Below are 23,714 nucleotides of genomic sequence, written 5' to 3' on the forward strand. Positions count from 1 at the left end.
TACAGCAGTGAATCCTTTTGGGCATCTGAACAAAGCCATGTAACACAACTTCCTGTCCCAAGTCAATTTCATTTATACACAGAAGTTGGCATATTATTTCAACGTACTCAAGCCACCTGAAACTCGTCTACATATTTCTAGGGTTCTACATAAATGAACAATGACCTTGGGATATGGAATAATCTATAAAAATCCACAGAATTGTAAACACTGACTTTAAAGGTAAGTGGCAGGAAATCCCATTTTTAAAACAGACCTAATTTCCAAACTACATAAATGAGGAATTAAGTTATTAATTTCAAAACACTTTATTGAAAAAAGTCATTCAAACATCACCAAAAACGTTCCTGTAATTCTCACTCCTGTTTTTCACATAGTGTATGATGTACAAAAGAATGACTCATAAAATATGTAAAGTTTTGTAATATTATGCCTATGGATAATTACTAGTTAACAAGTATGCTAAAAGACACTGGTAATGGTTTTTATAGTGATAAAATTTTACAATAAATCTTTCAAATATTTAAACCACCTTTTAAATGTTCACCATTGCTAAAATTAAATCCAAACAGTGTTTGTTGGCTCTCTCTGTAAATATCTCAAGTTCAGAAATTATTTTGGAATTTAAAAATCTTGAACAGAGAACCTGCTTGCCAGTACCTGCATCATTTAGCACCTCTCCTCAGGTATGCCAAAAATTTGTAATTTTCAGTGTGTGCTATAATGTAACAATGGCTGGGAAGCTCTACACTGTACCATATGCAATAAAATAAGAGGTATGGATAACATGAAGAATGTTAGGCAGTCTTCATTTAGACCTCTGAGTTTATTTTGGTAATAGCCATGAAATGGTTCAACTATTCAAAGGGCACACACTTCTTTTCTAAAAGACTTAGCATGCTATGAAAGAAAAAATAAACTTGAAATTTGGAAGAGGTTTTGTTCCCTGAATATTAAATATGTCAGCCTATGATAATCCATATAATCTAATTTTTATGTGTGTCCAAATATTTAAGTTTTATACTTTTATTCCTCACATATACAAATCATTTTTGTAATGACTTTTCTAAACCATCACCAATTTAATTTAAAATAATGACAGGAATTAGAGGATTATTAATCTTTTTGCTAGTTTTATTTTACTGTAAGAGTTGTATTTCTTGTATCCAATAAACATCAGCATAATATTTTAAATTTGTTCTTAAAAATATACAATATTGCACTTTAATTTTTGGCAGTTTAATTAAGGAGTGGCTGAGTAAAAAATAAATCATACAGGAGATTACAGTTTTTATTTTGCTTTATAATAAGCAAAGAGCTTTGTGTAAAAGCAGAACTTACAGTAGTGCCAAATAAACCAAATATTTACAGTGTCCCTATTAAAGTCTTACCTCTAAAGTAAGATTCAGTGTATTGGATGCAAATATTATTAATCTAACAAAAGCACACTCCCCCACCCCATTTTGATGAACATTTTTAAGCCAAAGGGTATTGGTGTGAAATGCTTCTGTGATTTTTTTTCTCAAGAGGAAATACATGGAAAGAATGCTTGTTCCTTAAGCTTTTAAAGTTGGTCTCGAAACCTTCACAATGTTTCCTACATGACTTGAAGAATCTCTACTCTAAGAAGCAGAATTCCAAGACAAGCACTCTTTTTAGTTTTTCTGTATTCTCTTCATAGTGACAAGTCCACAGTTAGTTGGTTTTTAGTATGATTTTAAGGTCAGTTTCCTGTACTTTTCGTAAGACAAGTAAGATACTGTCGTTGCATCTGCTGGAATTATTTTTAACTTGTTACATTGTAGCGAAATATATATTTACACTGACCTAGAATTTGCTATTCTGTTTTTTAATTCCCAATTAGGTAAAAACTCCAGAAAGCTCAATATTTTTCACTTATTAACCAATTAGAAAAACAGTTTTACACAGCTGTCTGCAAAAGCAAATACTGAGATTTAGGCCTACTTAACAATAACATCAAAAGACCAAAAAGAACATAAATAGAATGTATTTGTAATATAAATACATGACACAGAGACATTCATTTTTGGCACCACCTAAAAAAAAAATCCAGTAGTATTTTATTACCCTTCAGATCTTTGGGAATATTTAAACCTTCTAACTATTAAGCTTTTACTTTTCTTACAGAAAAAAAAAAATTGGCAAATTTGAATTGGTATTTCAAAAGTAAAGGATCTCCTTGTTATTTCTTAATTTGATCTGCAGAATGAACACTTACTCCAAGTGTTAACTCACAGCCCATGTGTTAACTATGCTTTTACATTTTAATCCTACGAAGAACTGATTATGTCAACCAACGACTTCTCATGGAAAGATGTGATTTCTTCTTAACCACATACCAATTGCATAGTTCTGATCTGAGAACAAAGGTCAAAGTAGAGAGTTACAAAGGCATTAATTTATGTTAACTGAACTGAAATAGGCTGTTGCAAAATAGTCTGTCTTGGGTAGATGTTAGTGTAAACTGAGGGGGAAAAACAGTCATTAGCAAAAAGTTTTCTTTAAAAATAGGTTAATGCTGAGAACAATAGCTTTTAAAATTTGTTTAAAAATAAGCTAGTAAACAATAATACAAATTTTAATCCAAAACTTAGCTCTTTGAAATGCCCTATTTTCTTGCATACAGCAGAAAATACATTTTTCATATTTAACATTACATGTAAAAATGAGGCACTAGTTAAACAGATTTGAATATGTTCACACAAACAGGAGTTTCAGTCTCATCTGTAGGCTTGTATTCGCCTCAATGGTTTCTGGATGGCAAACTGTTCACAAAAATAAATCTTCTGAAGGAGGTGCATAAGAGAAACCGACAAATGCATCATCTGCCTCCAGTACACTGGCATTCACTATAGAATAGTCAGAAGACACACACACAGAATACGGAACTGTTTCTTCTGTAAATGCTGCATCAAAGTTCCTGATATCATCTGGTCCCGCCTAAAACATCAAAAGCATATTATTATTCCTCTTAGCTTTTTTTAAAAAATATTTTTGAGAGAGAGAGAGAGAGAAAGAGAGACAGTGTGAATGGCGAAGGGACAGAGAGAGAGAGGGAGACACAGAATCCGAAGCAGGCTCCAGGCACTGAGCTGTCAGCACAGAGCCCGACATGGGGTTGGATCTCACAAACCACGAGGTCATGACCTGAGCTCAAGTTGGATGCTTAACCGACTGAGCCACCCAGGTGCCCCTCATCTTAGCTTTTGTTTTCATTAATTTAGTCTTTCATTAAAACCCCTTCACGAATTTGTGTATTTATTCCTGGCAAGTTTAGATGTCTTCCTACTTCGTCACTTCTTCGAAGCAATTTCTGCTTTTCCTTCCAGAGTTTATTATTTAGGTGAGGTTATCTGTCCTAACAAAGTTCTTTCTGTTGGGAGCTGTGGGGAGACAAGGGTGGCTAGCATAACAGAGTCCTTACCTAAGTCAAAGTGAACCTCAGGCCCTCCAACTGACTCCCTTTCTCTCTACCCATCACCACCTCTAAGTTTAGAAAAGGAGCCCAAGTAGGTTTTCAAGATGGCACTTTTCACTTGAACTTACAGAAAAATGCTTGCCTGTCAGTTTCTGAACTCTGGGTAGGTAAAGCCTTTTGCTTAAACAATGAAGGCGTTGTAAATAAAACCATGCAAGTTAAACATTCTTTGCGCTACAGAGGTCGTTAAGCATTCGCCTGTGACACCTTAGCTTTAGAGGCCTGAAGTGGCCAAGAACCTGGGAAGTAAAGCATGGCAGCTGCTCGATGGCAGCGGTTCTTAATCTTCCTTTACAAATTTGATACAACCTAACGGACTCTCCGCTTCCAATGTATTTGCAGATAAAAGGTGAGATACAAATTCAGGTGACTCACTCTTAGAGCTCATCCCTCAATCTCTAGGGGGCCAAGGGGGCAGGAATCCTTAGCATGTCCAAGTCATCAAGTCTAACTGAGGTAAAAGACAAGGATCCAGAGAAGACATTCTAAGCTAAGGATATAGTTAGTCTGGCAGGTAGGTCTACAAACAGTGGAGCAGAGACAAGGGAAACTCAGAATACTAGATCCCTCAATATGAGAAATTCCCCCACTGAAGAGGAAGAAACTGAATTTAGGTACATATAAAAAATGTCAAATCTTTACATGTTATTCTAAGAAGTATGGGCTCTGGAATAAGACTAAGGTTTGAATTCTGGCTATGAAATTTGCTAGCTATAATTTTTTATATAAACTACCTCTCTGTGAGCTCATAAGTAAAAATAGTGCCACCCACCTGTTAAGGTTTTTGTGAGGATCTGATGTGTGAATACATAAAATTCCCAGAATCTGACATGTAGAAGGTGTTCAGTAAATGATGGCAAATATTCTTCTACTTGATTTTATAGGTATTTTGTGAATGCTGTTATGGGTTGGCTAGTAGTAACAGGGATAATACTGTATTGCTTATGTTAAGAGTTAGGGAGGTTTTGTCTTCAAAGAGCCTGAGCTCAAGTTCTAGTTCTTCAACTTTATTTTTAAAAAATGTTTATTTTGAGAGAGCGTGCATGAGCAAGCATGTGTGTGTGTGCATGCACAAGCAGAAAAGGGGAAGAGAGAGAGGGAGAGAGAGAATCCCAAGCAGGCTCCGTGCCATCTGCACAGAACTGGATGAGGGGCTAAGTATCATGACCTACCTGAGCCAAAATCAAGAGTCAGAGGCTTAACCGACTGAGCCACCCAGACACCCCTAGTTCTTCAATTTTAAACTCTGGGCAAACTATTAACCATTTCTGTGACTAAGTTAACTCATCTGTATTATATGGAAAATAGCAGAACTATTTCAAAGAATTGCTGTCAATGTTAAAAAAAAAAAAGGATGCAAGTATTGAGAACATCTACTTAATCATACTCTAGCTTTCTGATCTTTGTTAATCTGTTAAGTGAAAAATGGTAACCTGAGTTTGAACTCTTTTCATATATTTATTTTTTTAAAATTTTTTTTTTCAACGTTTATTTATTTTTGGGACAGAGAGAGACAGAGCATGAACGGGGGAGGGGCAGAGAGAGAGGGAGACACAGAATCGGAAACAGGCTCCAGGCTCTGAGCCATCAGCCCAGAGCCCGACGCGGGGCTCGAACTCACGGACCGCGAGATCGTGACCTGGCTGAAGTCGGCCGCTTAACCGACTGCGCCACCCAGGCGCCCCTCTTTTCATATATTTAAAAGCTGTATTTATTCTTCTGTAAATGTGTACTTTGTGTCTTTTGTTCATGTTTCTATTGGTAATTGGTCTTTTTTCTCATTGACTTACAAGAATGCTTTATGTGTTAAAGAAATTTTCTCCAGTTTGTTGTCTGCATTTTTTTTTTTCATGTAGACCTTTCTAGATTTAATGTGGCCAAATTTACAATCTCCCCCCCCTGTGGCTTCTTGGTTGTGGATCTTGCTTTAAAAAAGTTTACTTAGTCATAAAAAAGCAGGAATCCCAACTGAGGTATCTAACTCTGAAGTCTACATTGTTTCCATTTCCAGTATTGCTTAGGAGTACCTAACTCAACTCTTCAATGTGCCTGATGACCTATTTATTTGAAGATAACTAAAGTCAGTAAGACTTTCAATGTAAAAATAAAAAGAAAATAATTCTTAAAGGCCCTAGGTTCTTACTGCAAACTCTAGAAATTAGGGACAAAACTGTCCTTAATGGAGTCTGTCCTTACTTCTGAAACAGTCACTTCTGGATAAGTTAAATGAAATGAGGCAATCTATAAATGTTCTGTTAATAGGTGTACAATATCACACCTACTAAATATTACCAGCCATGAGCAATGCACTGAAACAAACATTTAACAAAATCTGAGTAGACTAAATAATACTTTCCTAAAGTATTTTCCTTATCCTGCACTAATCTACTAAAAAGTCTTTCATGAATTTCGCAACACCAAAAAACTTTAAATAAAAGAAACACAAGTTCACCCATGACCCTGCAAACCCAAATTAATCTTGGTTTATATTATATTCTCTTCCAGTCCTTATGTGTTATTTTTACTGCTATAATCGTTAAGTCACAAAATTATAACTGCCATTTTTTTTAAGTTTACTTATTTTGAGAGAGAGAGCACAAGTTGGGTAGGGGCAAAGAGAGAGGAAGAAAGAATTCCACCCAGGCACCCCATAATTGCCATGTTTTTATTTAGCATTATAAGAATTTTCTAAGTGTCTGCTCATTTAAAAAAATATTTGGGGGGGGGGGTAGGTGGGAGGGAGGGAAACAGCGGGGGAGGGGCAGAGAGACAGGGGGATAGAGGATCCGAAGCAGGCTCTGCGCTGACAGCAGCAAGTCCGATGTGGGCCTCAAACTCATGGGAGATCATGACATGAGCCAGAGTCAGATGCTCAATCTACTGAGCCACCCAGGTGCACCCTTATTTCTGTATTTATTATTATCATTTACTTAATTAGACACTCAAGCACAAGAAAGCATAGAAAGAATAGTGACTTTGGAATAAGGCACAGATTTGAATCCTTGCTCTGCTACTTTTCAAATCAGCTATGTGGCATCTCTGACTTTTATTTCTTCATTTATAAATCATGTATAATAAGGAGGACAGTAATGGCAGTAACCTGGCAGTATGGGGAATAAACTTCATACTGTGATGCATAAAAGTATCATAAAAGTATATATGCCTATATATATATAGCTATCAATAGTTTAGTAATATCATTATTGGTCTACTATGGATGATTAAAAAATTCCCTATTGTTCTATATTTATTTCCCCAAATTTCCAACATAATCTTCAATGCAGCTTTCAGCTTAAAAAAAAATTATGTTTATGTAAATTTTTTCTATCAGCTGATTTACCAAGTCAAGCTAACATGAAAATTTTATTTTCCAAAAAGGGATATGACAATTTACATTACCATTAATGTTTGCCTGTGCCTAGTTTTATATCAATATAGAAAAAAGATGCATTAATGTTACTTAAAATTAAAAAAAATTTATTTAAAGCACAATCCTCTCTAAATCTAGAGGTATGTTTTTAATTTTTTTTTTTTTTTTTTTAAAGAGAGAGAGAGAGCATGAGGCAGGGGAGAGGAGCAAAGGGACAGAGAGAGAATCTTAAGGTGGTTCCACACTGAACATGGATGTGGGGCTCAATCCCATGACCCTAAGATTATGACCTGAGCCAAAATCAAGAGTTGGAGCTTTAACAGACTGAACCACCCAGGTGCCCCAATTTGCATCTTTTTTAATCTAATGAACTCATCCCTTTCTTATACATGCTCCAAAGAAACATTTCATAATTGCTGTGCTAGGAGATACTTTTACCAATGCAATGTAGCTATAATCTTATTGGTCATCTTGAAGTTATCAGTATACTAGAAAATGCTGAGAAACAGATTTTTAAAGTATTTAAGGCACTGATTCAATTGCATTCACATGAGATTTTGAGATCTATTGCCAAAGTTATGATGAGCTATATAGTTCTACATTTCACTATTTATTTATTTATTTATTTATTTATTCCATTTTACTATTTTAGAAAGCAAGATTTGGATACATACTTACCACATTAGGATTAAATGGTGGTGGAATCTTCTTTTGTACAAGATCAGTCCAGCTGAGTGATTCAAAAAAAGGATGATTCTGAATTTCAAGCTAGAATGTTAAAAAAAATACATATATTTTTTATAATGTTGAAAAATATAATTAAGTACTCACTGAAGAATTATATGAAGGCAAACCATTACCACTTTGTCCCTCACTAATTCTTTTTAGGTACATGTTTATGTTATTCATGTAGCAAAATGGCATAGGGGAGAGACTGCCAGAGCAAAACAGGAAAGACAGTTACTTGGAATGACCAACTTAAGTTATATCCTCTTCACAGTAATAATTTCTTCATAGGTAAAATAAAGATACCTCACAGGTTGCTTTAAGGACCAATGGAAAATATGGAAATAAAAGAGGTATGAAAAGAATAAGGTACTACATAGCTACAAAGAACTATAATTATTGTCTGATGGCAGAGGTAAAAAAGAAGTTAGGCAAAAAGTGTTTTACACAGTGGGGCAGAGGTAAAATCAAGGGGATGAGCTATTTTACCAAAAAAAAAAAAAATTCTATTCTGGGTTAGTATTATCAAAAGATGGCACAGTATTTATTCCAGTTATTTTCCCTGCAAGGTGACACAGAAGTGTATAAAGTAGGATCCAACCTAGTTTGGTGGGTTTAAAAAAAGACATCTTGGAGACTAAGTAATGTTTGACCAGAAGTCTGAAAGATGATAAAAATTAGGGGCGCCTGGGTGGCGCAGTTGGTTAAGCGTCCGACTTCAGCCAGGTCACGATCTCGCGGTCCGTGAGTTCGAGCCCCGCGTCGGGCCCTGGGCTGATGGCTCGGAGCCTGGAGCCTGTTTCCGATTCTGTGTCTCCCTCTCTCTCTGCCCCTCCCCCGTTCATGCTCTGTCTCTCTCTGTCCCAAAAATAAATAAACGTTGAAAAAAAAAATTAAAAAAAAAAAAATTAGATTAAAAAATGACGGGGAGAACATTCCAGGCAGAATATGAAGGCCCTCATGTGGCAAAGAGGTTAGTTTGATGAAGAAAACAAGCCAAGGGGCACCTGGGTGATTCAGTCGGCTAAGTGTCTGACTCCTGGTTTCAGCTCAGGACAAAATCTCATGATTCGTGAGTTTGAGCCCCACATCGGGCTCTAAACTGACAGCACAGAGCCTGCTTGGGATTCTCCCTCTTCCTCTCTCAGTCCCTCCCCTGCTTGTACGTGCATGCATGTGCGTGCTCTCTCTCAAAATAAATAAACAAACTTAAAATACAGGGAAGGATTGGGACTGTCACACAAGGTGAAGCCTAAGAGGTAAACTGACATATCATACTGGTTAAAGAATTACATTAAGAATTTTGAATTTTATCCTAGGATTATGAAAAGCCATCAGGGTATTTTAGATACGGGAATGTCACAAATATAAGGGATTTCCGGTTTGTTTTTTTTAAGACCTGAATGTAATAGGGAAATGGACTGGAAAGCCATGGCCAGATTAAGGAAACAGAGCTACTGTTGTGGCAAAAAAAAGTTGAAAATGGTAAGGGTACCTGGCTCAGTTGGTGGAGTGTGCAACTCTTGATCTCGGGGTTGTGGGTTTGGGGCTCAAGCTGGATGGAAAGATTACTTAAAAATAAAATTAAAAAAAAAAGTTGAAAAAGGTAGGAAAAGTGTAGTCACAGTCAAGTAGAAGAGTGTATAGCTATAGGAAAGATTTAGGAGGCAAATGCAACAGGATCTGGCTGTTGGTTGAATATGGAAGTAAGGAAGAGAGAGAAGTAGAGAATAACTCATATTTCTGACCTGGGGCACACAAAAGGAAGATGGCAGGAGTTCAGCAGTTTTGAATATGCTGTGTTTAAGGTACTAACCAGAAATCCAAAGACTGGTGCTGAACATGTAATTATTATGAGTCCAGAGTTAAGAAGAGAGGTCTGGACTGAAGTTATAAACGTGTGAGATGAAAACACAGAGATAATCAAAGCCACTGGGCCAACTGAGACTGTCCAGAAAGAGAACACAGAAGAAGAAAAGGGGGTTTAGGCCAACCACAAGGAACCACAACATTTAACCATCAGGTTGAAGAAAGTGGCTTACACAGGACATTACGGAGGAGGGCCTGGAAATACAGAATGAGATGACTGTGGGCTCTTGCAGAAGCCTATGGAACAAGAGTGTTGGAAGTTTAAATACTGCTGAGAAGGCAAGTTGAGGAACAGAGGGATTTAGCAATTCTAGTAGCTATTTTTGGTAAATTGAGAAATGAGAAGAGGCTGGGAAAGAAAAAAATCAACACAGAAACTTTTATGATGGGAAAAAGTTATTACCTGGCAGGCCAGCATGGTTGAGGGCTTTCCGTTTAAGAAGAGATTTGATAATGTCTCATTATTGCTTGGAATGCACTCTAACAAAAGGAAGCAGTTATCTGTGCAGAAAAATAGCATGCACAGGGTTCCCTGCAAGAAGTCAGGATCCAGTGCAGATGTACAAACTGGCCTTGTCCACTACATTAGGAAGAAGGAAATGACAGCAAGCAGGAGTGTGCAGGTCTTCAAATCTGACAGCGAGGCTGAGTTAGTTCCACTCTGCTGATTCTACTTTCCCTACAAAATAGAAGGCAAGATCATCTGCTAAAAGTGAAGAAAAGGAGTCTGGAAATTTGGAGAGAAGGTCTGAAATCATTAATACAGACAGTAGGAGAAGCAGCTAGAGAAACACAGGAACATTACCAAGCAGCGATGAAGCACAAAGGAGATTAATGACTAAACTTCATAGTGCTTCCAATATGCCCAGTGGGACAGCCTTCTTCAGCACTGTTTAGCAGCCCAGAAGATGACAAGTGGATTCATCCAGGGTTGTGATTTCTGTCAGCGAATTCCATAAAAGGCCCAAGGGGCAAGAAGATGTGAAGTATTAGAAAGACTGAATAAAACCAATGGACTATGGAATGAATCCAAGCTAGGCAGAAAACTGTTGACAGAGCTACGTACTGGGGAGTGTGGGAAAGGAAAAGCTCCAGCAGACAAGTTTGTTATTCACAGCTCAAGTTCACGACTGATAAAAGAATCCCCAAGAATTTGTGAGAAACTTGAGTTTAAAAGTCCATGTTGACACACCAACATAACACCAGTAGCTACATAAGCAATTTAATTTACACTAATTTTTTAAAAAGATTTTTTATTTTTAAGTAATCTCTACACCCAAGGTGGGGCTCACCCACAACCTCAAGATCAAGAGTCACATGCTACACCAACTGAGTCAGCCGGGTGCCCCTAATTGCCCTAATTTTAAAAAAACCAAAAAAGACCCACCAAACCTGTAGATTCTATAATTACCTCAGAGAGGTGTCACCAAATTCTCAGGAAAAAAAGTTATTTAATGTTAGTTCAAGGCAAAAGGCATTACCTCATGCAGACAGGAGCCACTTATAAATTGTTTCAATAAAATGATTTAAAAGTTTAGGTAATCACAAAATTCATGCCACACATTTTTTAAAAAGGGAGGGGAAATTCTTATAAATGAAAAAAAATATGTAATAGGGTATGAGGGGTGTCTGGGTGGCTGAGAGTCTGACTCCCAATTTCAGCTCAGGGTTCATGGGATTGAGCCCTACATTGGGCTCCATGCTGAGCGTGGAGCTGGCTTAAGATTCTTTCTCTCTCTCTCTCTCTCTCCACCACTCTCCCCACGTGTGCTCTCAAAATTAAAAAAAAATTTTATATAGGGTATGAAAGCAGGATGTGAGGGGTGAAATGGAGAGGCTCAAATGGTCATAAATATCAAACAAAAAAACATACATGCAAGTGCTTCACGCCATATAAACATGGTAAAAACTGCTGGGACACATGTGCTTTTTTTTCATGGTGTTATTTAAGAGTTACATTCATCCCATTAAATGCCACATAAAATAAGAATTTTTCTTCAAGTCTCAAATAAGCTTAAATAAAGTGGTACTGGGAAGGATGTACATACAAAGTCTTCTTTGGCACCGAGTCGATTTTGCCTGTCTTTCTCTAGGAGTTCTTCCAGAATGGACCAGGCTGTGAGGCTCACTCCTGGCCTCAAACTTAGGGGCTTGTGAAGAATATTGTCATACATTTCAGCTACATCTCGGCAATAAAAAGGAGGCTGGGAAAAAAAGGAAAAAAAAATTAGTGTTTTTTTTAATTATTATTTTATTTTTAAAGTTTATTTTTAAAGTTTATTTTATTTTTAAAGTTTATTCATTTTGAGAGAGAGAGAGAGAGAGAGAGAGAGTGTATGTTTGTGTGCACGTGCGTGTGTGTGCAGGGGAGGGGCAGAGAGAGGAGAGAGAGAGAATCCCAAGCAGGCTCCACACTGTCAGCACAGAGATCCATGCGGGGCTTGAACCCACAATGAGATCATGACCTGAGCATAAGTCAGACACTTAAACGACTGAGCCACTCAAGCACCCAGTGTTTTTTTTTTTATGTTTATTTTTTAGAGAGAGAGTGTGAGCCAGGCGGGGCAGAGAGAGAATCTGAAGCAGGCTCTGCAATGCCAGTGCAGAGCCTGACACAGGGCTCTAAGCAGGGCTCAAACTCACAAATCATGAGATCGTGATCTGAGCCGAAGTTGGACACTTAACCAACTAAGCCACCCAGGTGCCCCAGAAGTTAGTGTTAATTGAACTATACCAAAATGAGGTTCAAAGAATTGGATTCAGCCTTGATCTACAGGAATCAGCCTAGGTCTGGACAGCTGCAGAAATGCAAAGGTTTCTGTGGGCACGTGTACATCTGCAGCATAGTCTCCAATGCAAAGAGGTTGGTTTTTATTTTTTTAAGTTTATTTTGAGAGAGAGAGAGAGAGAGAGAGAGAGCGAGAGCGAGCAGGGGAGGGGCAGAGAAGGAGGGAGGGAGGGGAGGGGAGGGGAAGGGAGGGGAGGGGGGAGAGAGAGAGAGAGACAGAGAGGGAGAGAGAGAGAGAGAGAGAAAATCCCAAGCAGGCTCCGCACTGTCAGCAGGGAACCAGATGTGGGGCTCGTTCTCATGAACCGTGAGACCATGACCTGAACCAAAATCAAGAGTTGGGTGGGCGTCTGATTTCGGCTCAGGTCACGATCTCATGGTTCATGAGTTCAAGCCCCACGCCGGGCTCTGTGCTGACAGCTCAGAGACTGGATGGAGCCTGCTTCGCATTCTGTGTCTCCCTCTCTCTCTGCCCCTCCCCCGCTCACACTCTGTCTCTCAAAAATAAATAAATGTTAAAAAAAATTTTAAAGCCAGCATCATGTAGAGCCCACTATGTGGTCACTGAAATGTTTAGGAACACCCTGCAGACAGGTGTAAACTGCATAATAGTATCTGACAGAAAACCACCAACCTCATCAGAAGCATAATGGAAGAATTATTGCGGAGATTCCACACAGATCAAACATTAAATAATTTCTTGAGACTTCAGAATAAACTAATTAAAACAGAGATTGCTAGGAGAGAAGACCTGAAGATAGTGCTCCTTCCTAAGTACTTGCGGTAATGGCAGTATTATGGGTGTACTGTGCAGAATTACAATTCTATTGCTACAGCTTAAAGACCTGTAGAGCTTCCACATGAGGATTAACTAATCATGCAGTTAAGTTTTAAACTAAAAATAATTTTTAAAGTTAAGGGAGTTATAGGCTTGTCACTTTTATTTATTTTTGAGAGAGAGACAGAGCACCAGTGGGGAGAGGGGCAGAGAGAGAGGGAGACACAGAGTCCAAAGCAGCTCCAGGGCTCTGAGCTGACAGCACAGAGCCCGACATGGGGCTCGAACCCATAAGCTGTAAGATCATGACCCGAGCTGAAGTCGGACACTTAACCGATTAAGCCACTCAGGCACCCTGTAACATTTTTACTTTAAAAAAAAATTTTTTTTTAACGTTTATTTTTGAGACAGAGAGAGACAGAGCATGAAGGGGGGAGGGGCAGAGAGAGAAGGAGACACAGAATCGGAAGCAGGCTCCAGGCTCCGAGCCATCAGCCCAGAGCCTGACGCGGGGCTCGAACCCATGGACCGCAAGATCGCGACCTGAGCTGAGGTCGGACGCTCAACCGACTGCGCCACCCAGGCGCCCCACATTTTTACTTTTTAAAACTGAAATTCATTTTTTCATTTTTCTATTTAAAAAAAAATCTTTTAAAGGTTTGAGAGAAAGAGAGAGTGAGAGCATGCAAGTGAGCTGGGGAGGAGCAGAGAGAGAGAATCCCAAGCAGGCTCCACATTCAGTATGGAGCGCCACATAAGGCCTCAATCTCACCACTATGAGATCGTGACCTGACCTGAAATCAAGAGTCAGATGCTTAACTGGGTCACCCTTGAACTTCATTTTTAAATAAAGTCTCATTTATGAAATATATGTTTCAAATGTTCCCTTTTGAGGCAACAGCATTTTACATACAAGGATAATATTTTACATTTTCATGGTCCTCTAAAGAAATTTGAAAGATTCAGAGATAACAGGATGGCAAATATCCAGCAGTTAAAGAAAGTAAGGTGTATCAGGTATTCCAAGTCACTAGCATAACCAGGAAATCGACTCTTTTAATAAGCAAGGGCAAAGAAGAGACAGTGTTGGTTGTCATAGGAATCTATCATTCAAAGTTTGCAACATAAGACAAATGTTCTAACGTGTGCCTTATGTGTTAAGATTACACTAAGAGCTCCCCAGTTTTCAGTGGGGGGGAAAAGCCCACACAAAACAAGTGAAACAAACAAAAAAACCAAGCCCCAGCTCAGGTCTCAGCTGATGGTATTATTTAGCTTTGTGTGGGCAGCAGCATAGGAGATGAGTGCACAGTTCCCAGCATGAGGTTGCTGGACACTCAGGGGACCACAAAAGGACTCTAGAAACTATTCTAAAAATCTCAAAAAGCCTAAAGAAAAACATGTGTTGTTCCTGTAAGAATATGTAAACTGACTGCCTAAATTGTTTGCTTTGGTTGGAATGATATTAATCAATACAGTAGAACAACTTTACACATGTTAATCAGAAGCTCTGGTTGGTCTTATGTGTCTTTAATTAATAAAAACCAGGGCAATTGATTTCATAGTGAACATCCCTTTTTTTTTCAATAAAATCTTCCAGACATGGTGTTTATGGTAAACGCAAGAGGAAGTTCCCAATGGTGGAAAAAGTGGAGCACCAGTGTATTATATCCTATAAAAATAAAACACAAGGCAAAACCCAAAAGATATTATCTTCTGATAAATACAAAAATATTTTTCTTCCCATCTTTTTGAAATTGGGCAGAATGATGACTGGGGTAAATTGAATGAAAGTGAATAATATTAAAAAAAAATAAAGTGGATAATATTAATGTTGTAACTAGTATCTACTTCTAAAAAATCCAAGTGGGATGAGAACACCTGATTAGTACAACAGAAAAAATGACATTAAAAGACCAGTAACAAAGCAAAAGTTTTTTGGTGTGTGTGTGCATATCCCTAATGTGATTTTGGATTTGTTTAACCAGGTTACTATTGCTCTATTAGTGTTAACTAAGAGTCCTCCAGATTACTAAAATGAGAGCGAAAACTCAAAGAATTAAAATATACTGGAATAATAATGAAAGAGTAGAAATACATACCAATCCATACAGCATTTCATAGAGAACAGCACCAAGGCACCACCAATCTACAGTGTTGTCATAGGGCTGTTTTCTGATTACTTCAGGAGCAAGGTACTATGGAAAACATTAAATATTAGAGCAACTTGATACACAACTCATGGTAAAATTTAGGAATAATTAAGAAATTTAACAAATTTAAGATGTTACTATGACACTAAAAACCTATCATCTAGATTTTTAATTGGCTAGGTATTCTCATCCCGTATCAGTGGTTCCAAGGTGATAATACTCTTCAGAATCATCTGGGACATTTTTCAAAATACACATATTCAAGTACTTTCCTCCATAAACTGTGATGCAACTAAGGCAAACAGAAGATGAGAACCAATGTAGAAATCTGTAACACTATGTAAACTAGATACTGGGCTGGAGGGGCAGGGAGTCTTTCACAAGAAATTTATTTTAGAAATTCCTCTAGTCATTACTTGTAATTGTTTCTCTTTAAACAAGAATTTTTAATGTAGCAAATATAATGTTTTTTCCCTTTAAAGAAAAAAGAATTCTATAATTTTTACTAGAGAATTACAAATAGCAATTCTAATATAATTATTTATAAAAGTTGTGATTAGATGGTTATGCACATTTTAATTTGTGAAACATTTAAACTCATCACAATTTCACACATATAAAATGGTGAATTTGAATTCTAGATTCCAAGACATATATTTTCTGTTCCCATATGAAATAAGGAAATAATTTCTTAAGCCTTCTTTCTAATGTGATCCAAAGATATGGCAAAATATATAAAAAGGGTTTAATAATTTCTGATTACATTTAGATTTAGATGACCAAAAAAACTTGTGTTTCCTTTCTAAAAATTATAGGACTTAAAGATTTTGTTACCTATGAAATCAACACACATTCACAAAAAAAAGGTTTTTTCATACACAAACTGAAACAGAATGATTACAAATATACACAAGAGCTAGGGTGACAGAGAAAGGAAGAAAAGGAAGGAAGGAAGGAAGGAAGGAAGGAAGGAAGGAAGGAAGGAAGGAAGGAAGGAAGGAAGGAAGGAAGGAAGGAAGGAAAGAAAAAGACATTTCAAAGTACTCTCACTTTTAAGTTAAAAAATTTTTTCTGATCTTGATTAAAAGACTCATGAGCCATTTTATCACACATTGCAACACAATATTCACAACTACTCTATGATAAAGATGAAATACTACTGGCATCTAAGATAACTATAAATACATTAAAATTAGGACAGTTATAAACTAAACATACGTGTGTGTGTGTGTGTGTGTGTGTGTGTGTGTGTGTAGTGAGAATAACAAGGCTTTAACATAGCTTGTAAGGATTATTATTATTGTCTCAAATAGAAGGATACATTTTCTGCTAGCTAACATGATTAGAGAGTGAGATGTTCTGATTAATTCTGACTTGCAATTTTTTCCTTCCATATCCACTACTTTACTCTCTTCTGTTAAATGAACACTTAGTATAATTCAATGGCTGTTAGTACATTTAGAATGGTGTAAACATTACCACAACTTTAGGACTTTTTCATTACTGATTTGTGATTTTTTTAAAATAAAGGATATGGTAAACTTTTAACCTTATAAGCATAATTTATATCTTTGTTGGGTTATCTGTGGTAGCTCACAATCATAATTAAAAATACTAACTATCAGTAAACTTTAAATGTTCTGAAGGGATGATTATCATATATTTCCAAGTGGCTGGAAGCTGAAATTCTACTTCAGTAGAAAGCAGAAAATATTCTACTTTTCTGATTTCAAATATTATATATGCAATTTGTGATTCATTTTTGCATTTTAAACATGATTATATAAATGACAAATGAGACATATTTCTTACCTCTGGTGTCCCACAAAATGTTGTTGTCGTGTCAGAAATAGCAATTCCTTCTTTACAAAGCCCAAAATCTGTTAAGACAACATGTCCCTGACAAATACAGGGGCAGTAAGATAAAACAGTGCATGGGCATAAACTCACAATTTTTAAAACCATTTCACTTTAAAATAATTGTAGACACACAGGAAATTGCAAAAATATTACAAAGAGTTTTGTATACTCTTCACCAATGCTGATATCTTATATAACTGCAGTAAAATATCAAAATCAGGAAACTGACATTGGTAGAATACTGTTAACCAGATTGCCAATTTTACCCAGTTTTGGGTTTTTTTACATGCATTTGGGTATGTGTGGTTCTATGCAATAGAGGTGTGCAGATTTGTGTAACTATCACCACAATCAAGACAAAGAACACCTCAAAGGATCAAAAGAACTCACTCATGCTACCCCTTTATCTTTTCACTCTGCTTTTCCCACTGTCCCTGTCACTTTACAACCATTAATCTGCTTTCCATGTCTACAGTTTTGTCATTTTGAGAATGTTACATAAATGGAATCATGCAGTGTAGAGCTTTTGAGATAGATTTTTTTCCACTAAGCATAAATGAGAATAAAATTGAGAGTCAGTAGATTTTTAAAATACTTACTACTGAATCCAGAAGAATATTTTCTGGTTTCAAGTCCCTATTAAATTGAAAGGAAAGCAAAACTGAATATTAACTGAAATAAAGTAATAAAATGACATTTTTACAAGAAATACATTAAAATTTACCTGTACACTATTTTGATGGAGTGCAAGTAACCCAATGCACTGGCAATTTCAGCAGCATAAAACCTAGCTCTGTGTTCGGGAAAGGACCGTTCTCTCTGTAAGTGGAAAAATAGCTGTAAAATGGGGGAAAAAGAAAGATATTAAGATAATTCACACATAAGGTGAAACAAACATATCCTATAAATACAAAAATAGGATTTTGGTTATTCCGAACATGAGATAAAAATGCCCCAAAGCCCAGAACTGTGACTCTCCCTTGTGTGTCCCCCACCTAGCAATTATTCTCTCTTGAACCATGCATCTTTCTTTACCCTTGCTAACTTGCTCATCTCTCATTTACTCCTCAATCCTCAATGCATCAGTGTCCTTATCACTCTGGAAAAGATTATCAACAAAGACCATAGCCATGTGGTTATCTCATTAGACCTTTCTTAACTGTGCTTTCATTTGGGAAAAAAAAAAAAATCAAACCCTATTCAGAGATTGAAAACAAGCGGCAGGCAGACCAAATATAACCCACAGATCTCATTTGTTTGAGCCAAATACTGTTTTTAGAAAAATCTCAATTAACTGGTAACATTTAAAAACGGGAGAAATTTTTGGGGGATAAAAACTCATAGTTCTGGTTTCCTCTGGGGGGTGGGGGAGAGAAGGAAACTCTACAACATTAAGCCTAAATTCCAATGTGGTAGCAAATGGTGGGAACTGAGCAGCAGCTGGACTCTCCAGTTCACTTCTTACACTTCTGAATCCTTAACTTATGTCTTACTTACAATCTCCCTTTACTCCTTAGGTTACCTGCCTGGGTGAAGTTTGTCCTAGGTCCTTCCTCTAAGTTCCCTGGCTTTTAAAACAATGATCTCACCTTAGGTCTCCTTCCTTGGAGAGTTCCATCTCTGCTCCTTTCTGCCCCTTTACTCTGCAGGGATAACAAGGTTTTTGTCCTCGGTCTCTTCACAGTCATCCTTCCTCTGGATACCCACCCTGCCGGGTGACCTAGTCCATTCCAGTGATTTTAACTAACCCCTCAACACTGAGGTCTTTCATATGGCCATACCCCACCTAGACCTCTGCTTAGGGCTTCTTCTACAAAGACCTGCTGCCTGCTTTCTTTCTTGACTATTTCACAAGCCAACAAACTCAACTTGTCTAGAACAGAGCCCCTTGTCTTCTTTTACAAACTTAACTGCCACTGTGGTATTCTACTCCTTTAATGACATCACTTTCTATCCAGCTCTCTAAGCCATGGAAGGCAACAAGGTACAGGTTTTATAGCTGATCAGACCTGGATTCAATTTTTCTCCTTTTGTGTGCAATTCGTTCCACTTCTCTGACTTAACAAAAATTGTCCCCAAATTTTTCTTAACCTCTTCTGAAAGGTTATGGTGAAGATCAGTTATACCAGATCCTGACACAGTAGGTAAGTGGATGCTGGCCTGGGATTTACCTAGACTGCTCCTTTACCCTTAGCCTCTGTCTCTAACTAATGAATAAATTCTTCTGCTGTTATCCTTTAATTATTTCTGGAATACTCCCTCCTATTTAGCCCTATTACTGCCTTTGTTAGCTGTGGCTTATACTATTATAATATGCTATATTGATCTGATCACATCTGTCTAATATAATAGTAATGAAAATTACCCAAAATGAAAAACTGACCATTCACTAATGATAGCTAACACTATTTACTAAATCAAAGGCAGCATGCTAAGCACTTTATATGCTTGTATTATTTAAATCCACCCAACTATTTTGAGGTAGAAAATTAATGAGGAAGCTGAGGCTCAGGAAGGCTTGTTTATATGCCTCGTATCATAAAACTTACTTCTTTATACTCTACCTGGCTCCAAAACAGATGTGAAGTAGCATGCAAAAGTAAGTATCACACATCAAGGTTAAAATGTTAAGTATGAGAATCAGGGGACAACACTAGTAATAACAACAGGAAACCCATAATGAAATTATACTCTTCATACCTCTATCTGTTCTCCTTGTCTTTACTGCTATTCTACCTACTACTGCCCTTTCAACACCTCCTCCACCAACCCCAATATTCTATTTCATTCTTTTCATTCCTCATTATCCTAGCCAAGTCTATTTTTTAGAACACAATCCTACCTCTTTCCACCTTTGCCACTCAGTTTATGAGTGATGACTGGGTAAAAAGAGCTCAGAAGCAAGGTCCTAAAACAGCATAAAGAAGCCACGGACAAAACAGGAAGCTTGCAAGAGGATCTGCATTTAACGCCTTGCATGACATTTCAAATACACAGAGTGGTACTGAGGTCTAGGTTAATTAAATCCAGGACCTGACACTTACACATGATGACACTGAAAAAGTTACTTAACTTCTCTGAGCCTTAGTTTCCTTATATATAAAATGGGTAGAAGAGTGTATATCTAAAACAATTATATTGACTAATTCAAGTAATGCAGGTAAAATAATTACAAAGTGCCAGGCCCTCAATAAATTCTCAATATATGCTAGCACTCATGTACACACAAAATAAAATGACAACCTTAAAATCTTCAACCTTCATAGTCTTGCTTCTACACTGAGGAGGCATTTAGCACTTCTGTCATAGATGTAGGTGGTTGAATAATGATTCTTTTATGATCTTCCCCCAAAATGATCTAGGGGTAGGGCACCTGGCTGACTCAATCAGTAGAGTGCGTGATGCTTGATCTTGGGGTTGTGAGTTCGAGCCCCACGTTGGGTGCAGAGATTACTTAAAAAATACAATCTTTAAACACACACACACACACACCAAAAACAAAACCCAAAATGATCTAGGTGTGTCTGACCATCTTTCAGGTTTGCAGAATAGACATTAGTCTTTCTTCTAATTCCTTTATTCTACAGCTAAGTGTACTACAGCAAGGCTGAAATAATTATTTTCCTCTCTTTCTGTTCTGGGACTAGGGGATCAAAGACGCTTTGATAAAAATATGACACTACCTACCGGAATAATTTTTAGAGACATTCATAAGTCAGAGAGCAAACTAATTACAAAGGCATGGGGGCTGAGCAACAGAGGAACGGGACTGTCAGCTGCCTAAATCCTGGAATCACACTGCCTGAGTTTAATTCCTGGCTCTAATACTTACTGAACACATGACCTGAGCAAGTTACTAGCTTCTCTGTGCCTCAGTTTCTTTATCTTATATAACAATTGTTGTGAAAATAATACATACAAAGAGCCAGAGTGCTGGGCACATCAAGTACACTTGATGCATGTTAGCTATTACTGTAATTATTATGATGATAGTAGCATTTCCCAAAATATATTTCAATATCCCTCTGATTCAGAGTTTTGGGGAATATAATTAATAGATTTGGTTCAAACAAAAAGGAACTACATGGTAAGAAAATATTTTCAAAGAAATCTTTGCTTTGTTTAAGGCAGAACTCAAAGTCTTTAACATGCTGAAACATACTGTGAGTCACCAAGAAACATATTGGTAATTGCCAATGGGATAGAACGTGAAATATTTTCCACTGACTTCACCACAGAACTCTTTATTAGAGGATCATCTCATCTGATTATAGTTTGCACATTTTAGAAAATGACAGGCTAGAGTAATCTTTAAACGCAACTGTGGAGACAATAATTATCTAAATACAAATCATGTTTTATTGTTAACATTTCAGTATATTATTCTTGCTATAGTATCTGTGAAGTCTGCAGATTCAAACCAAGGCTCTTTTATGAATCTTCCACCTACACCATAAACTGCTTAAGAAAAGAGCTTTGTTTACAATTCTTCATTAGCTTGCTTTGTGCCTATTAGCCAGAATCTTGAACATAATAGTGTTAATGCTGGCCTATCCTTCCAAAAACTGATAAGTGAATAAAAACTGTGACTTCCTTCTACTTTTTCTAAACATTATCAACATAAGAATACTAATCATAAGGGCACCTGGCTGGCTGGGTCAGTAGAGCATTAGACTCTTGATCTCAGGGTCATGAGTTCGAGGACCACGTTGGGTGTAGAGATTGCTTAAATAAATAAAAATATACAAAAAAAAAAAAAAAAAGAAAGAAAACTAATTATAAAACTCACCTCCCCTCCATTAACAAAATCCAGAACAAAATAAAGCTTTTCAGTTGTTTGGAAAGAATAATGTAATCCAACCAAAAATGGATGTTTCACATTTTTCAAAAGCACATTACGTTCAGCCATGATATGTTTTTGCTGTTAAAAAAAAAAAAGAAAAAAAGTAAAGGATCCACTTGTATTATATGCCAGAAAACATTTGTTATTTGAGAAAATGGATTTAGGAGAAAAAAATGCTATTTTACTTTACCTCTTTTCTGTTGAGAACTATTTTTTTCTGTAACACTTTGACAGCATAAAATTTTCCATCCAGTTTCCGTTTTGCAAGAAGAACCTGTTGTAAAGATTGTGCATACTATTAGAAATTTCAGTATTTTGATAGAAATAATTCATTTGTCAATAAATTCGTACTTAAATTATGTACAAAAAAAGTCTACAAGGGACCTAGATTGTATGTTTTAGTTTCGAAAACTGAAAAGTACTGAATTTATTTCTATTTCACTTCTCTTTAGATATTTTACAAAAAAAATATTTATCACTTGAATAGCCAGATACCATTTCTTTGTCACTTAATGTGCCAAAGTTTGAGATTTTTACTCAATTTAAGTCCCCAAATCTAAACTGCTTGAGATCCCCGTGTGTGTGTGTGTGTGTGTGTGTGTGTGTGTGTGCGCCCACGCGTGCAAGCACCAGCCCTGAGTCCTAAAGAGTGAAAATACTAAGGCTATAAACTTCATGAATATATTTTTTAAAAAAAGGAGAAGGAAATGGTTTCTATATGATCAAAGTGCATTTCTGTTTGAGCATTTAGCTTTTAATACAAGTCTCAAATTCAGGAACATTCAGAAGAAGAAGCACCCTGTATAGCCGAGTTTTTATAATGGGCAGGTTGCATGCACTTTCAAAGATGTGAAGCAACTTAGAGGCTTTTGCTCCAGAAAAAAAAGTAACAGACTTAGGATTTTACAAATAATTTTAAGGGATTCAAGATGCCCAGCAAGCTGTGTAACTATTAAACGGGGTACGTTCCAAAGCGTTTTGAGATTATCTGACACAGCAAGTAGGGACACTGCTGGGCCTCATATTCTAGTCCCGGTGTTGTTAACCTTGCTAAAACTTATAACCCCAGACTAATCATGAGTAAAGTACCAGACAAATTCCAATCTTACAATATACCTAACTAGTACTTCTCAAAACCATCAAGGTCCTCAAAAACAAGGAAAGTCTAAGAAACAGTCACAGCTAAAAGAAGCTTAAGGAGACATGACAACTTAATGTAATGTGGTATTGTGGGTGAGATCCTGGAACAAAAACAGGCCATTAGGTAAAAAGTAAGGAAATCTAAATGAACAGTGGACATTAGTTAATAATATGCATCCATACTGGCTGAATATTTGGAACAAATATACCATGTTAACGTAAGATATTCACAATAGGGAAATTGTGTGGAATGGAGGATGGTTTGGGAATTCTCTGAATTTCCTGTATTTTCTCTATATTCATCTTTTCTGTAAATCTGAACTGTTCTAAAAATAAAGCCTATTAATTTAAAAAAATGTTTTTAATCGAAGTAGACTCAAAACACCTTCAAGGTAAAAATGTCTTGTGCTCAACTGTTGGCCATTTCTCCCATTTTCCATTCTTTTGTTTGCTACAATATTTGACTCTACTGAACATCTTTCCTTTCTTAAATTTTTCCTTTTCTCAACACCTCCCACCTCCCAGCCTGACCTTTCCTTCTCTATTTTGATTGGTTCATCTTCAAGTATATTAAGAGAAAATAATTCAAATGTGGCAATCAAGGGATACTGATTCCCTTAAAAGAGCTAAGTATTTTTTCAATAGACTGGTAGATTGGAGAAGTGTTAAGAAACAAACTGGGAAAATG

At 36.9% G+C, this 23,714-nt stretch overlaps 1 protein-coding gene across 5 annotated transcripts in view; it reads right to left on the bottom strand.

The window, feature by feature from the left end:
* Positions 1–284: 284 nt before the first annotated feature.
* The window catches only part of SGK3 (serum/glucocorticoid regulated kinase family member 3), a 148,812-nt gene continuing 125,382 nt past the window's right edge, over positions 285–23,714 (bottom strand). For 4 of the 5 annotated variants that reach the window (XM_086695217.1, XM_086695218.1, XM_086695219.1 and 1 more), the window contains 10 exons: positions 22,077–22,160; positions 21,833–21,964; positions 19,593–19,607; positions 17,768–17,880; positions 17,643–17,679; positions 16,996–17,082; positions 15,133–15,228; positions 11,513–11,668; positions 7,548–7,637; positions 285–2,961 (listed from right to left, as the gene is read on the bottom strand). In XM_086695217.1, coding sequence (XP_086551343.1) covers positions 2,791–2,961; positions 7,548–7,637; positions 11,513–11,668; positions 15,133–15,228; positions 16,996–17,082; positions 17,643–17,679; positions 17,768–17,880; positions 19,593–19,607; positions 21,833–21,964; positions 22,077–22,160 — 981 coding nt within the window. In that variant the 3' untranslated portion in view covers positions 285–2,790. The remainder of the gene's footprint in view (positions 2,962–7,547; positions 7,638–11,512; positions 11,669–15,132; positions 15,229–16,995; positions 17,083–17,642; positions 17,680–17,767; positions 17,881–19,592; positions 19,608–21,832; positions 21,965–22,076; positions 22,161–23,714) is intronic. The other variant, XM_025922897.2, reaches the window with a different exon arrangement.

This window comes from Puma concolor, chromosome F2 (genome assembly GCF_028749965.1).
Source record: "Puma concolor isolate L17-30 chromosome F2, mPumCon1.1.hap2, whole genome shotgun sequence".
Taxonomy (NCBI): Eukaryota; Metazoa; Chordata; class Mammalia; order Carnivora; family Felidae; genus Puma; species Puma concolor.